The sequence below is a fragment of the Vombatus ursinus genome, unplaced genomic scaffold (genome assembly GCF_900497805.2).
Source record: "Vombatus ursinus unplaced genomic scaffold, bare-nosed wombat genome assembly UNPS02014864.1, whole genome shotgun sequence".
Taxonomy (NCBI): domain Eukaryota; kingdom Metazoa; phylum Chordata; class Mammalia; order Diprotodontia; family Vombatidae; genus Vombatus; species Vombatus ursinus.
The window spans coordinates 4,792,826-4,808,638 of record NW_020954642.1 but is presented as its reverse complement, the minus strand read 5'-3'; the positions used below and the strand labels follow the sequence as shown (position 1 = coordinate 4,808,638).

General features: G+C 47.0%; 1 protein-coding gene across 1 annotated transcript in view; it reads left to right on the top strand.

Annotated features, from left to right (window-relative positions):
- Positions 1–10,354: 10,354 nt before the first annotated feature.
- The window catches only part of LOC114027940 (GTP-binding protein RAD-like), a 10,206-nt gene continuing 4,747 nt past the window's right edge, over positions 10,355–15,813 (top strand). Inside the window, exons 1-3 of the mRNA XM_027842088.1 lie at positions 10,355–10,441; positions 10,947–11,329; positions 14,579–14,652. Coding sequence (XP_027697889.1) covers positions 10,969–11,329; positions 14,579–14,652 — 435 coding nt within the window. The 5' untranslated portion in view covers positions 10,355–10,441; positions 10,947–10,968. The remainder of the gene's footprint in view (positions 10,442–10,946; positions 11,330–14,578; positions 14,653–15,813) is intronic.

The following is a 15,813-nucleotide window of genomic DNA, read 5'->3' as shown; positions in this document are numbered from 1 at the left end:
TCCTTTTCCTCTTTTTTATTCTTCATAACAAGGGATGGCTCAGTGGGTATAGAGGAGATGGATATATTTTTATGAATATGAATGAAGATGATATAAATATAAGCAAATTATATAAATATGATATAAATATATATAAAAATAAGCAAACTATATAAGTATGATATAAATATGTAAATATAAGCAAACTATATAAAAAATTTAAGAGGAATTGTTTTGTAAACTGATATAAATGGAAGCATTAATTACTATCTGGCCTACCCACCCCTACTTCATAGATAAGGAAGCAAGTTCAGACTGGGGATGTGCCCAGACCCACGCTTCTGGTAAGTAATAGAGTTGGAACCAGGAGCCAGGTATCCGGTTTGCCAGGCTGTTGTTTCCATTTCACTAGCTTGCCTTCTTTTACTCCAGACAAAGTCAGGGCAGCCAAGGGTTGAATCCATTAGAATGCTTAGACTGTCACACTCACAAGGGCCTGACTCATTCTGAGAAAGTTGGTGTCATCATATGGCCCTATGACACCTGGCCTTGCACATCCTTCCCTGCCAGGCCCTGGATCCGTGCTGCTAGTCGCATGTCACTGATCTCTCCCATCTCCCTTCTCCATCAACAGTTTTTATTCTCTTCCTAGGGCACTCAGCAACTATTACTAGGGTCTATTTACCAGACACTTACTAGCTGTGTGACCTTGGGCAAGTCATTTAATCCCATTGCCTCGAACAAACAAAAGAAACAAACAAAAAAACAGAACATAAAATGTGGTCATTGGAAGCAGCCTTGGATCATAGATTATTAAAGCTGGAAAAAGTAACTTTAGAGATTACCTAGTAACAGGAGGAAGCCTGAGGCCTCAAGGCCACATGTTAGCCGTCTAGGTCCTCAAGTGTGGCAAAAAAACAAAAAAAATGTTTTATGAAGTTTGGATTCAGTCAAAGGGCCACACTTGAGGACCTAGAGGGCCACACGTGGCCTCGAGGCCCCAGGTTCCCCACCCCTTCCTAGTCCAACATCTCTATTTTATAAATGAAGAAACTGAGGCCCAGAGAGGGGAAGGATCTTTTCTAAGGAAGGACACATGGCGTTATTGAATTTCAAAATCTGTGGTTCTCTGACCCCACATCCAGGGCTTTTTCTGTTGGGAGGGAAAGGGGTTAGAGGGTCTCAGGAATTGGTGACAGCAGTGGATGCCTGGACCCTGAGTAGCCTGTGTGGACATGGTTCCCTTGGTAGTGACAGAAACAAACCTGAGGTCAAAGGCTAATAATATCATAGACAGAAACCCGAGTTAGGGCTTTTCCCTGACACGTTGGCCAGGCCTGACATGACCTACCCCCTCTCTCTGGGGAAAGCTCCAAGGGATGAAGAGGCCAGGTGCCACCAGCTGCCCTAGCCTCTCAGCCCCAGAGACTCAGAAGATATTTCCAGACTCCAGATGCCCTGGGGTGGGAAGGGGGTGGTGAGTAGTTGAGGGGGGAAGGGAAGAACTGGAGATGGTGTTGCCAAGGACGCTTGGTTTTTGTTTGCCCTGCCTGGGGCCTCCGCCTCTGCAACCTGGCCCAGCTCTTGGATTCCTAGGGCCTTGTGACAAGCCCTGAGCTTCCAGAAATGAGCTTCCTGGGGATCAGAAGCCCCCTCCCATCCCAGACCCCTCACCATGCACCTCCTCCCTCCTTGGGGTCTAGAGACCCCAAACTGCATTTCTCACCTCCTACCCTCTACCAAATCCCACTCAAGCCAATAAGACTGAAAGACCCTGGGGCACCCAGCTTGAGTTGAGCCCACTCTGCCTAGACCCTCTGTAGAATCATCATGGTCCTGTCCATGTAAGGAGGGGGATTTGGCTAGGGAGAGAGGGAGCAGCTCAGAGCTTGAATGTTCCCCATCCCCCCAAGAGTCTTCAGGTATTCAAGGCTACCAGGGGATATAGTAGCTATAAGTGCTAAACCAGGAGTCATCAAGGGCTGAATTCTTCCTCAGTCACTTACCAGCTACATAATAATGAGTGAGTGATTTATACATTCACCCTCAGTTTCCTCGTCTATAAAATGGGGATAATAATAACACCTACTTCACTCGAATGTTATGAGGACCAAATGAGGTAATACATCTAAAGAGCTTTGCAAAGCTGAAAGCACAATATAAATGCTAACTGCTACTATTATTGTTTGAGGGGCTTTCACGTAAAAGAGGGAGGAGGAGTGTTCTTTTTAGCCCCAGAGGACCGAACAGTGGGTAGGAGTTATAAAGAAGCAAAAAAAGTCTGGGGAGGGGTTGCTGATCTCAGGAGAAACCCCAACAAAGGGTCTGTTCAAAAGCAAACTGGGATGCCTAAGAAGGGAATGGGTTCCTCCTCCAATGGCAGTCATCAGACAGACTTGGTGACCCTTTGATGGATATGGTACAGTAGGGAATTTCTTCTGGGTATAGGATGAACTCGGTGGCCACTGAAAGAAATCCCTAATCGCCTGTGAGGGAGCACAAGCCCATAGGAGGATTCCAAAGACCTGGATTCTAGGCCTAACCTCTGACACAGACTTGACCTTGCCCAAGAGGCCTTCCCTACCCCAAATCTCATTTGTGAAAGTCCTTCCCAGTTCTGACATTCTATGAGCCTCCCAGTGAGTAGGCACTCAGGTTCTGGCAGCCTGGGAAACAAAGGAAGCCCCTGAGGTGTGTATGTGTGGGGGTGGGAGGAGGTGACTGACTCAGGGAGGGTGGAGAGCTGACTCTCCAGTTGCCAAGGAAACAGATGAAGGGCAGCCCCACATTGTGTCTTCTGCTGTCGTCAGGACAACCCGGTGGGGACCTAACCCACGTGAGGCTTAGTGGAGGCCAAATTGAATGGAAATAACAGAAGTGGATGATGTCACCAATGATTACTTAAGGACAACCTCCAACTAACACTACCCTCAAACCTGGACCCCACCAACTCAACTTCCCCCACCCCCAATTAATCATAAATCAGCCTTCCCATGTACTTTACAATTTTCATTGTCTCGTCTATGTATTATCTCGAAGGACACTCACAGCCCCAGGAAGGAGGCAGGGAGGGCAGTGTTATTCTTCCCACCCTATAGATAAAGAAACCAAGGTTGGAGAAGGGCTCTCTGACTTAGAAGTGTAGAACACTCAATTCAATTCAAGCACTAGGCACCTGCACTGAGACTTGAGAGATGTAAAGACAAAAACAAAACAAAACCAATCATGAGAATCCCAGCCCTTAGGAAATTTATGTTCTAAGTAGGAGAATTAAGACTCAGTAATCAGCCTGGTGAGGACTTTAACTGAAAACAGAAAAGTCTGTATTTTATCCTAGAGGCAATAGGGTTCCATCCCTTGATGCTTTCTGAGTGACATGGTGGATCTGTGCTGTAAAAGTATTTGTTAGAGGGATGTGTGATGAATGGTTCAGAGAAAGAGAGTCTGGGTACAAGGAGCCTGGTCAGGAGGTCACTGGCCTGGAAGAATCCTTAGAGCTTATCTAGCCCCTGCTCCTCACTTTACACACCAGAGAAGGGAAGCCAACAGCCCAAGATCAGAAGGCTAAAAAACAGTGAGCCAAGTCAAACCCAGGTCTCCTGACCCCAGACCAGGACCGCTTCTACCACACTCACTAAGGTGTCAGTAGGTACACAATTACTCAACCATTCTAAGCTTCAGTTTTCTTCTCTGTAAAATGAAGGTGCAGCTAGGTGACACAGTGGATAGAATGCCAGGCGTGGAGTCAGGAAGATCAGAGTTAAAATTTGAACTCAGATACTTACTAGCTATGTGACCCTGGGCAATTCATTTAACTTCTGTTAGCCTTAGTTTCCCCATGTGTAAATTGAGCTAGAGAAGCAAATGGCAAACCATTCCAGTATCTTTGCCAAGAAAACCTCAAATGGGGTCACAGAGAGTTGGACACGACTAAAAACCAACTAAACAACAACAACAAAAATGAAGGTGTTGAACTAAATGATGTCCAAGGTCTCTCTAGTTCTAAAAGTCCCTGTTCTAAACTTCCTTCCAGCTCTGACATTCTGTGTTTGGAGGTCTTCCCCACCTCACATATTCCATATTTTAAGGTTTCTTTCATCTCCATGTTCTTCAATCTCTCCCAGCTTTTAATATGCTGTGTTTTAAAGCCCCTTCAAGCTCTGATATTCTGTGTTCTAAGATCCCTTGCAATGTCAATTGAATTCCATTCAATTTAATTCAAAATACATAGCACCTACTATGTGCAAGACATTGTATTCAGAACATTCTGTGTTCTAAAGCCCTACACTTCCAACATTCCCAGGTTAGGGCCTTAAGACAACCTGAGGTTTCTACCTCTTTCAGCCTCATCTATCTCCTAATTTATAATTCAATTCAGTTTGAAACTGTTCAACCTATTTCTATTAAACTCCCTACTGAGTGCTAATAAGTTATGTCTCAAGTGTTGTGATAACTCACGGTAACCTTGGACAAGTCACTATCTGCTTCTATGTCAGATACCTTGGAATGCCCCCTAAATTCTTATCTTTGTTTGTTGTTTTGTTTTCAGTAGAATGAGCATGAGATTCAGGGTCAGAGGAACTGGATTCAAATCCCAACTCTGCCACTTATTATATGTGACTTTGAATAAGTCACTTCACTTTTCTTTGATTATTCCATCCATAAAAATGGCCAGGCTAGATGACATCTAAATGCTCTTCCCATTCTAAATGCATGAGCTTATTTTAATCCAAAGCACCACTGTCCTTCCAATCACCTAGGTTCACAACCTCAACATTATCCTGCATTTTCTCTCCCCCACACCATATATCCAATCAGTTACTTAATCTTGTTTCTTACCTCCACAAAATCTCTATTTGTCTCTTTCTCTATCTCACAAAGCCATCACCCTAGTTCAGGCCTCATTACATCTCACCTGGACTGTCACAATACCTTCCTAACTGGTCTCCTTGATTTCATTATATATGCCCTCTCCAATCCATCCTCCACCCAGCTGCCAAATAAATTCCAGTGGCTCCCTATTGCCTTTAGAACCAAATATAAACTCCTCTGTTTGGCATTTAAAGGCCTTTACATCCTGACCCCAAACTACCTTTCCAACCTTTTTATATTACCCCCCTTCCTGCACTCTATATAAGGTCCAGTCAAATCGGTCTTCTTGCTATTTCTTACACATAACCCTTCCTCTCCTGTCTCCATGCCTTTTTATTAGCTGTCTTCTAAGCCTGGAGTGCCCTCCTTCCTCACCTCTAACTCTGAGAATCTTTAACTTCTTTCAAGGCTCAGCCTGAGGCTGCAGGTTCCCCACCCTCTATCTATACATATGGGTGTATGGATAGATGGATGGATGGATGGATGGATGGATGGATGGATGGATGGATGGATAGATACATAGATGCATAGATAGATAGATATAGATAGAGATATTCACTTATGTACATGTCCCATCCCCCCAGAATGTATCCCTGTTGCCTAGCATTTTAAGAAAAAGGACAAAAATGAACCTGTGATTTCATGGGTATAGGGAGCTCCCAGGGAGGGAATTCTCTCTCCTAAGGTGGACCCAACCTTAAAGAGTTGCCTGGGACCCTGAGACTGTAAGTGTCTTGCCTGTGTATGTCAGTGGTGGGACTTGAATCCAATACTTCCTGACTCCCAGGCAGGTTCTCTCTCCATTATCCCACACTGTGTGGCATATAGTAGTCACTTTAATAAATAATTGTTGATTGGTTGATCAATGTATTCTATGATCCTATTCCAGGTAAATGGACTAGGAAGTGATTTTCAAATCTTTATATGTAAATATTTCCCCAAGCTCTCCCCTTTTTCCTACTAGTTCCCAGGAGGCACAGGATAAGAGACTGGGATCCCAAATACAGATCTTTTCTCCTAGGAGAAAGAAAAAGAAGGAGAGAAGCCAGGCTAGACTCTGGGACCAGCAAACAATGCAACATGAGCCCCAGTTGGCCGGCCATGGTGTCAGGGCCCACCTGGTCCAATGTCTAGGCCAGATTTACCAAAATGTCCCCATGAGCTCAGCATCCAGGAAGCTTGGGGAAGGCCAGCTGGACCCTCAGGACAGAGGTGGGGGAAGGGTGAGGAGGACAGGAGAGGATATTTTTAGCCCAGTTGCCTGTATTGGCTATCTCTAGGCAGAAGCTCGGAAAACTGAGCAGGGGAAGAGGAAAGAGAGGGTGGGGGCGGCTGACCAGAAATACAAAGGCACATGTTCAAATCCCAGCTCTGAGCCTTATGTGACTTGGAGCAAATCATTTCACCTTTTTTCCTTCTCTGTAAAATTAGGAGTTTGGCCCAGATATTGGCTAAGGTCCTTTCCAGCTCTAAATCCTATGATCCTATGATATCATAAGTCCCTTTCCCCTCTCTGAGACTCAGTTTTCTCATCTGTAAAATGGTGATCATAGGATCATAGATTTAATAACAGCTGTACTCTCTACCTCAGAGTTATTATAAGGAGTGTATTTTGTAAACCTTAAAACGCTATAGATCACTTAACCCCAATTGCCTAAAAATAAAAAACACAAAAACAAACAAAAAAAAAGCACTATAGAAATGTAAATTCTTATTACATTGGGGATCCTGGGAGACAGCTACCAAGGGAGACCCCTATCCCAGACTCTGTAAAGTCAGCAGGTTGCGACAATCCCTCTCCTTTCCCTTTCCCTCAAGGCATCAGGTCCATGGCACAGAGAAAACCCAGGCCTATTCTCTCCCAGCTTCCCTGTCCCTCACTTCTGCTCCCAACCTTTCTTCTCTGCCCTGTGAAAGCTGCCCCTTCTTGCTCTCATTATGCCTCTGCAAAGCACCCAGCTGAAAAGGATGGATAAACCAATCCCCATAAGGTGTTCATCCCTGGCGATGTATGGGATCACAGAAAGATCACTTCCATAGAGTCAGAGGGCCTGGGTTCAAATCCTAGATCTGCCCTTTCCTGCCAGTATAACCCTGGCTAAATCATCTCTCTGTATCTCAGCTATAAAAGGAACTCTAACTAGGTCCTTTCTCAGGGGAATTCCAAGGTCCCTTCCCACTCTAAACATGACAATCCTATAATGTATTACTTCTTCCAATCAGGAAGAGGTCAATCATAGGGGATTTCAGACTAACAGTATTGAGGGATGGGGGAGGGAGAATGATATATTGGGGTAAGGAGACCTTGTTCCTTAATTTGTTGTTGTTTAGTCATTTTCAGTTGTATACAAACCTTTTGGGGTTTTCTTGGCAAAAATGCCTATTTCACAGCTTATTTCACAGATGAGGAAACTGAGGCAAACAGGGTTAAGTGACTTACCCAGAATTACCCAACTAGTAGGTATCTGAAACTAGATGTGAACTCAGGTCTTCTTGACTTCAGGCCCAGCACTCTATGTACTGTGCCACCCAAGTGCCCCTAGTTCCCTAAATCACTCTCCAATTGCCATCCCTGCCCAACCACCCTCTCATCCGTTGTCTCTCTGAATCCTCACAATGGGGGCCCTATGCTTACTCAGCTCCTATTCTGAAGGTGAGGCTGAGGCCCTGCTCCTCACTCTCCACCCCAGGAAATCTCTGACTTCTCAGAAGGTAGATAAGGACCAGCTCTTCCGTAACATCTGTGGCCTGTATCTCCTCTTCTCTACCCACTGGGTCATCACCATAGCTCAGGACCTCACCATCTCTGCCTGGAGGAGGCTCCTACATGATTTCCCTCCTCCATTCTATTCCCTCTCCACTCCAATCCATCCTCTATGCAGCTGCCAAGATGATCCTCCTAATACAAAACACAGATGTGAAAATCTATTCAGAAGCCTTTAATGTCTCCCCATTGCCTCCAGGACCCAATGGAAATTCCCACAAACTGGTATTTTAGGCCCTCCACAATCTGAGTTACAACCTAGCCAAGCTGTACTACTAGATGTTCAACAGGTTCACCCTGTTTCCCACTACCATGCAGGTCAGCCCCCATACACTCCATCCCCATCTCCATCTCAGAGAATCTTTACCTTTGTTCATGCCTCAGCTCAGGTGCTACCTCCTCTCTGAAGCCCTCCCTGACCTTCCAGTGTCCCCTCTCCCTCCTCAAATGCCCTGGATCAAAGATTTGGAGATGGAATGAATCTTAGAGGTCCAGCTATTCTTACAGATGAGGAAACTCATTTTTACAGACTGAGGAACAAGTAGTGAAAGGAAGAGGTGAGATTCAGATCCAGAAGTCTAGGTCATTTGATTCCACATACAGTACTTTTTCTTTTACTTTTTTTTTGCTGCTTTTTTTGGTTAAATAATTGGGGTTAAGTGACTTGCCCAGGGTCACACAGCTAGTAAGTGTCAAGTATCTGAGTCCAGATTTGAACTCAGGTCCTCCTGACTCCAAGGCCAGAGCTCTATCCACTGCTAGCTGTCTCCATACAGTACTTTTTCAACTGGGCCCCTCAGCAGCCCTTAAATGACCACGTATCACATTAATTAGGGCCTATGGTGTATCTATTCCCCCTTCCTCACGTAAGTTCTTTGAGGACAGGGATTCAGGGACTGTTTTGTCTTTGTTATGTCCACAGGATCCATTCCAATTCAGAGGAGATGATTAATAAATGTTTCCTGGCTTGAATGGGAGATGGCCTCAGGACCAGGAAAACCTAAGTTCAAATTCTGCTTCTGATAACATGCTTTGTAGCCTTGGGTGAGTTCCTTAACCTCTCAGTATCAAAGTCTCCAGTGCTGCCCTAACCCAGGTAAAATGTCATTGGAAAATGTTTGACAAAATAAATAAAAATACAATAAAACACAGATGGTGTTAATTTGTGGCTGTCCAAGTCACTATGCAGTCCTCAGGAATGGTCTCTATTTGAGTTTGACACCACTGCTATTCAAGTCCCTAAAACTATGCATTGCAAGAGAAATTGACTGATGATAGGGAGTTCTCTATATCAGTGAAATCACAGATTCAGTCCCTGTCCTAAAGAGAATAATCCTTAAAGCTACCTTAAATCCCTCCCTAAGTCAGCACTCCAAAGGCCCTCAGCCCTGGCCCTACAGGTTTCTTGAAACTGAACCAAGATGGGGACAGCTAGGTGGCAGACAGAGGCTAGAGCACTAGTCCCTGAAGTCAGGAAGACTTGAGTTTAAATTATGACCTCAGAGATTTACTAGGCCTGTGACCCTGGGCAAGTCACTTAATCTTGATTGCCTCCAAAAAAAGAAGAAAGAAAGAAAGGAAGAAAGAAAGAAAGAAACAAACAAACAAACAAAGAGGAAGGAAAGAAAGAAAGAAAAAGAAAGAAAGAAACTGAACCAAGATCCACCTGAAATCTCTTCTAGATTAGACCGTTCAAGCCCCTCATTTTTCAGAAAAGGATACTAAAGCCCGGCAAAGGGAAATGTCTTAGATAAGGCCGAAGAGTAATGACAGAGGCAGGATTCAAACCCATCACCCTTGAGTCCTCCGCAGAGCTCTTGACTCCTCACCGCATTGGCCCTGGAAACCTTGTTTTGTGGATGGTTCTCTGGCGTTGGGGAGGACTGGGGCCTATCGGCAGCAGTTCTGTGAGGGCGGGGGCTGGGAGCCCGACGAAGGGGTCAGGGCTGTTGGTGGAATGGCAGGAATCCCTTTTCTCAAAGTCAGTTGGATGCCACCAGTTCGACGCTCCCCTCTGGCTTCCGTCCACCCACCCCCAGCCTCTACCTGCCCAGCTCTCCAAAACACTGACCTGCACCCTTGCCCTCAGTCTCCGATCTCTGGAAACGGACTTCCTTCTACAGGAGGTGAAAGCGAGGCAGGAGCCCAAGAATTGGAAATGATCCCTCCCACTTTGAGTCTCTTATACATAATGAGTGTCCCTCGCGTGTCCCAGCTCCCCCAGATGTGTCTAAGCGTCCCGGGTCCCGACCCGTCCAGGGTTGTAGAAGCTAGCTGCCCCTCCCCCCACCCACCTCGGCGCAGCTCCCCAGAGTTAGGAAGGGGTCTTAGAGGCTTCCCATTTAACAGATGAGGAAACTGAGACTCTGGGAGGGGCAGTGACACAGCTAGTTAACGGCATTGCTGGCATTGGTCCAAGGGCTTGGACTCTGGGGCTCTTCCCTAAACAGACCTTCACTTCTCAGGCTGGGGAGGGGGGCAGGGGACTGCTTCTCTCCAGGATTTCCCCTCAGGTCAGGGCTAAGTACAGACACGTCAGTCCCCCCAGTCCCCGCCAGCTGCCACCCCCTCCCTCTGGAGGTTGAGTCTGAGCTGGAAGAGGCTGGGGAGGGGGAGGCCGTGGAGGGGGAGGGGAAGAAAAGGGGGATGGAGGAGGAGGAAGGATAGGGGGCGTGTCTGGACTAGCCTTGCCAGAGCCGGGACATAAATAGGCGGTGCTGGGGCTCTCCGGGAGACCAGCCCGAGAAGAGGCGGAGGCAACTGGGCCGGGAGAGTCAGCTGGGTCGGAATCCGAATCTGAGTTAGTGCGTGTCAGTGCTACGAGAGGTGAGTGCCGCGGTGATTCGGGCCTCGCTGAGGAGGGAGGGTAGATTCCCAGAGTCCATATCTTGACCGCTGGTACCCCGGTGCCAGGGTCCGGTGTAGGACAGAGAGACTCGCTCAGTTTGCTGTCTTGGGATCCTCGGGTAGGGACTTTGCAGTGGCCTGGGGTCCTAGAAGGGACAGGACGGTCCTGAGAGCTAAAGAACCCAGACTGGTCCTAGGATGTGTGTGTGTGTGTTTGTCGGGGATGGACAGAGCCCGAAATGGCCCTGGGGTCTGACAGTGGCTACACTGACGGATCGACCCAGAGGTGGTCCTGGGGTGTCTGTGCCGATTGGTGGCTGGGTGGGACAGCGGGAGAGGGGTGAACAGATCTGGGAATGGTCCTCTTGGAACTACCCAGGGGCAGCCTGGAGGTCGGGGATGATGAAAAGTCACCTCATAACTCAACCTGCCCCTCTCCTCTGTTTTCCTCTCCTCTCCTTCGGCTGGGTCCCCTCCTGCCCAGTCTGCTACAGGCGGAGGGCACGATGACTCTGAATCGTGGGGCTCAGCGGCGCTGCGGAGACCGTCGGCGGGGCAGCACGCCCTTCCTTACTCAGCAGCACCTGCATCGCCGCAGCATGCCAGTGGACGAGCGAGACCTTCAGGCGGCGCTGCCCTCGGGCCCCTTGAGCCAACTGTCCAGCCTGGTGCGGCGCCCCTCCGGCAGCCCCAGGGAACCCAGCGACTGCTGGGCCTCGGGCTCCTCGGATTCCATCACATCTTCGGGCAGCGAGTCCGACGGCCACCTGTACAAGGTGATACTTCTGGGCGAGCGAGGAGTGGGCAAAACCAGCCTGGCACGCATCTTCGGCGGCGTCGAGGATGGCCCTGAAGCCGAGGCCGCTGGTGAGTAGGGAGCGCAGCCAGGAGGAGCCGGACAAGACTGGGGAGGAACGGGGAGAGGAGAGGAGAGCAGAGCAGAGCAGAGCCGGGGGCAGGTGGGACACTGAACAGAGGAGAGTATGAAAAAGTATTGGGATAGAAGACTTGCAGAGAAAGGAGAGGAAAAGAGTAACGACTGTAGGCTCCTGGAGGGCAGGAACTGGTCTCCCTTTTGTTTTTAATCCCAGAACCTAGCAGCCTCTGCACTAAGCAGGAGCGTTAAGTGCTTGTTTGTATTGAATTTAATAAAGATGGAAAGGATCAAGGGGAGAGAAAAGAGGGAGATCCTTGGTGGGGGAGATCTTTATATGGAGGTGGCAGACCGTTTTCTGGGGATCCTGTAGAGGAGACTTCTGATCAGATAGAGAAAGGTTGAGAGTTGCCCGAGCCCTTTCTCACTGTGAGATTATGGGAAAAGGGAGAAAAAGAATGATGGGTGAGGTGGAGTGAGGGAAGAGCTGTTGGGAGAGAGTCTGGACTTGCTAGCGGAAAACTCGGGTTTGAATCCCACCTCGGCAATGAATTTACTGAATGACTTTTGACAAATAACTTCTTTTTTCTGGTCCTGAGTTTCTACTCTCCAAACAGTCTAGTCTCTAGACAAATCCTGGGTGTGATATTCTGGACTTTTTAGGAGAGAGAAGAAACAGCAGAGTATAAACTCCCAGGCTTGTGGTAGGGCTTGTATGAGTTTGTCCATCTGTCTGTCCATCCATCTGTTAGGAATGCTGAGGCTGTGGGATAGGATGAGGAGAGGGGAAAAGCCTCCCTAACCTTCTTGAAGTGACCAGGGAGTGACAAAAGCCACCCTACTCCCAGGAGTCCACAGATACAGGCTTTGGGGCTGAAGGTGATAGTGATGTCCAGGGTGTTGTTGATGGGCTCATGAACTCCCACTTTGGAATCTGGGGTCATAGGATTTAGAACTCATAGAGAACTCTTTGAGAATGAAGGACCATGGGGCAGCTAGGTGGCACAGTGGATAGAGCACCAGCCCTGGAGTCAAGAGGACCTGAGTTCAAATACGGCCTCAGACACATAATACTTACTGTGTGACCCTGGGCAAGTCACTTCACCCTGTTGCCTAGCAAAAAAAGAAAAAGAGAATGAAGGACCAATAACACCATAGAGACCTCAGAGATTATCTGGTTTAACCCCCTCCTTTGACAGATCAGGAAACTGAGGTCCAGGGAGGAAAAGGTGATTTGTCCAAGTTCCTAATGACAGGAAGAGTATAGATGAGATTTCAGCTGAGGTCTTCTGACTCCAAATCCATTATTCTTAATTAAAGGTTTGTTGACTGACTGCTAGATATTTCCACTGTACCTTTTGAAAGGGGTTCGTGGGTTGCAGGGAGCTGCCTTCCAGTGGCTTCCTGGGTAAGTTTAGTGGGTTGAGTTCCCATTTCTGACTAAGGACCTCTTTCCTGAAGGCTGCTACACCAGGTATCAATCTGAGGTCAGAGTATTGGCTGATGGCAGATAGGATTTGGTAGAAGGGGCTGTGTGTACTGTAGGTCCAACCAGCTCAGCCTAGCACAGTTCAGTACCTGTGACTTTCTAGATATTGGGGAAGGAGAGGTAGCAGCTTTCAGGAGGTACAGGGACAATGTCCCCTAAGTTTAGACCAGCCTATACTCTGTACTGGGCAGCTATGTGGCATGGTGGATAGAGGGCCAGGCCTGTCATCAGGAAGAATTATCTTCCTAAGTTGAAATCCAGCCTCAGACATTTAATAACTGTGTGACCCTGCACAAGTGACTTAACCCTGTTGGTCTCGGTTTCCTCATCTATAAAATGAGCTGGAGAAGGAAATGGCAAACCACTCCAGTATCTTTGCTAAGAAAACCCCAAATGGGGTCACAAAAAGTCAGACAAAATGATTGAACAACAGTAACTCTCTACCCCTTAGGCAAGTGGAACTTTTTCTTTATACTTTATGGGGTCCCTCAGTCTGTGAACCAATCTTCTAGGCTAGGCTAGCCCAGGCCAGTCAGCTTAGCATACTAGGTAGAATACTCCAGACTTGGCGTCAAGAAGACCTGATTTCAAATCATGCCTTAGATAATAGCTTTATGAGCCCTGAGCAAGTCACTTAATTTTTCTGGGCCTCGGTTTCCTCATCTGTAAATTGAAGTGGTTAGACCCAGACTTCTGAAGTTCCTTCTAGCTCTCAATCTACGATCCTATGCTTTCTTCTTAGGGCCTCAACAGGCCACAGTAGAAGGAATAATTCTGAGATCCCAGGAACTTTTTGGTTCCTAAAGCAGAGACGGCAATGGGTCTTCCCATCTTCTGAACCCTGCCTCGCTGAGTATGGACATGAGGGTATTATTAGCCAAATAAGCAGGGGTTCCATTGCCCTAGGGAGAAGTGGGCGCTGATACCTTGTATCACTCACTATGTGTCACACTGAAACAATGATAAGCTGCTGGGCTTCATACGACACAGAGTGTATTTATGTTACTTGCATGTGACACTATGTATCATCAGTAACAGTGGCAGAGATCGTGGGAATAATAAGGAAAAGGGATGGGGGGCGGGGGAGGTTAGGGGTCCAAGTGAAATAGAAAACAGATGGATAGATGGGAGGTTAGGGGTCCAGCTATAATAAGCAACAGAGGGATGGGGAGTTGGATGGGGAGTTTAGGAATTCAGCTATAACAGAAAACAGGAATAGATAAGGAGTTTAGAGATCTAGCAATAATGGAAAACAGGGATGGATAAAGAGGTTAAGGGCACTGCTGTAATTGGAAACAAGGGGACAGATAAGGAGGTTAGGGAACTCATCCAATCCAACAGGCATTTTTTAAGTACCTACTATTTGCTGGGGGGGGGGGGGGGAGATGGTAATAAAGACAAAGACAGTGGCTGCCCTCAAAGTGGGCAAATTTATGAGAAATAGACGTGAGGAGGAGGCTAGGAGGCTGGCTACGATTTTGTGTGTGTGTGTGTGTGTGTGTGTGTGTGTGTGTGTGTGTGTTTGTGTGTGTGTATCGATTGCAGGTCTTGCTATAATTGAAAACACAAGGGAGGAAAGGGAGAAAGGAGAAGGGAGATTAAGGAACCATTTCGCACAGGAATCGGTGGGAGACAGGGACAGAGGGAGGTCAGGGGTCTTGTACTGCACCCAGGATACTTAGCGCACATTGCCTTTCTCTTTCTCTATGAGGTCCTGCAATGACCTTGTTCTCCGGGCATGTCTTTTCCCTAGGGAATACCTACGACCGATCCATTGTGGTGGATGGAGAAGAGGCTTCCCTCATGGTGTTTGACATCTGGGAACAGGTAAGACTCCAAACCAAGAGTGGGAGGCCCAGTGTTTGAGTAATAAGGTAATAAGAAGGAAATTTACTGGGACAGATGGACCTTCTTGGCTACTGGTGGAATGATGCTTATCCAGGCTGTCATAGGATGTCCCTGGGTATGATCATAATGTCCCCGAGACCTGGACTTAGGACCATAGGATTTTAGAACTGGAAGGACTTTTGAGTTCACCTAGTCCACTCTATTTCCTCATTTTATAGATGAGGAAATTGATGCCCAGAAAGAAGTATCACATAGGTAGCAGATTTGAACCCGGGACTTCTAATTTCAAGCCAAGTACTTTTTGCATTAAATCATACCAATTTATAGAATCCTGAGTTGTTTCAAATGTTTCATCTCCCCTTCTTTCTCTCCTCATGCTCCTCCTCCACCCCAACCCAGAAGCATTTGAATCTAAGAAATGGGGCAAGGCTTGTTTTCAAAGCTGAAACATTTCCGGGTTAGGATCAGGGAATAAGAGTAGTTTGCTGGTCTGAGCTAATTCCCCTTTGGGATCCCCAAGATTCTTCTCTTCCACCTTGTCCAAAATAAATTCTTAAGCAGGGCTTTCTATGGAGCATGGTGGGAGCCACTGCCCTTCTCACTTTAGGTCCCTACCCCTCCCTCCCTCCCTTTCTCATCCTACTTTCCTCAACTCACTATCTGAAACTGATGATACTGACTAGGTTTGAAAGGTGGTAAGAGAGGAGCAAAAGGACCAGGTAGCCTCACGCCACTGAACAATTCACTTACTACTGTCTTTGGGGCTCAGTTTCCTCATCTACAGAATAAAGGACATGTGACTTCTAGCTTGTATAATTTATATGGATTTATACCTTAGTGCTTTGAAACCACATAGTATTTTTATATACAGGACTTCAAGGGGCAGCTAGGTGATGCACTGGCCTGGTGGATAGAGCACTGGCCCTGGACTTAGGAGGACCTGTGTTCAAATCTGGCTTCAGATACTTGACACTAGCTGTCTGACCCTGGGCAAGTCACTTAACCCCAATTGCCTCACCAAAAAAAAGAAAGAAAGAAAGAAAGGAAGGAAGGAAGGAAGAAAGGAAGAAGGAAGAAAGAAAGAAAGAAAGAAAGAAAGAAAGAAAGAAAGAAAGAAAGAAAGAAAGAAAGAAAGAAAGA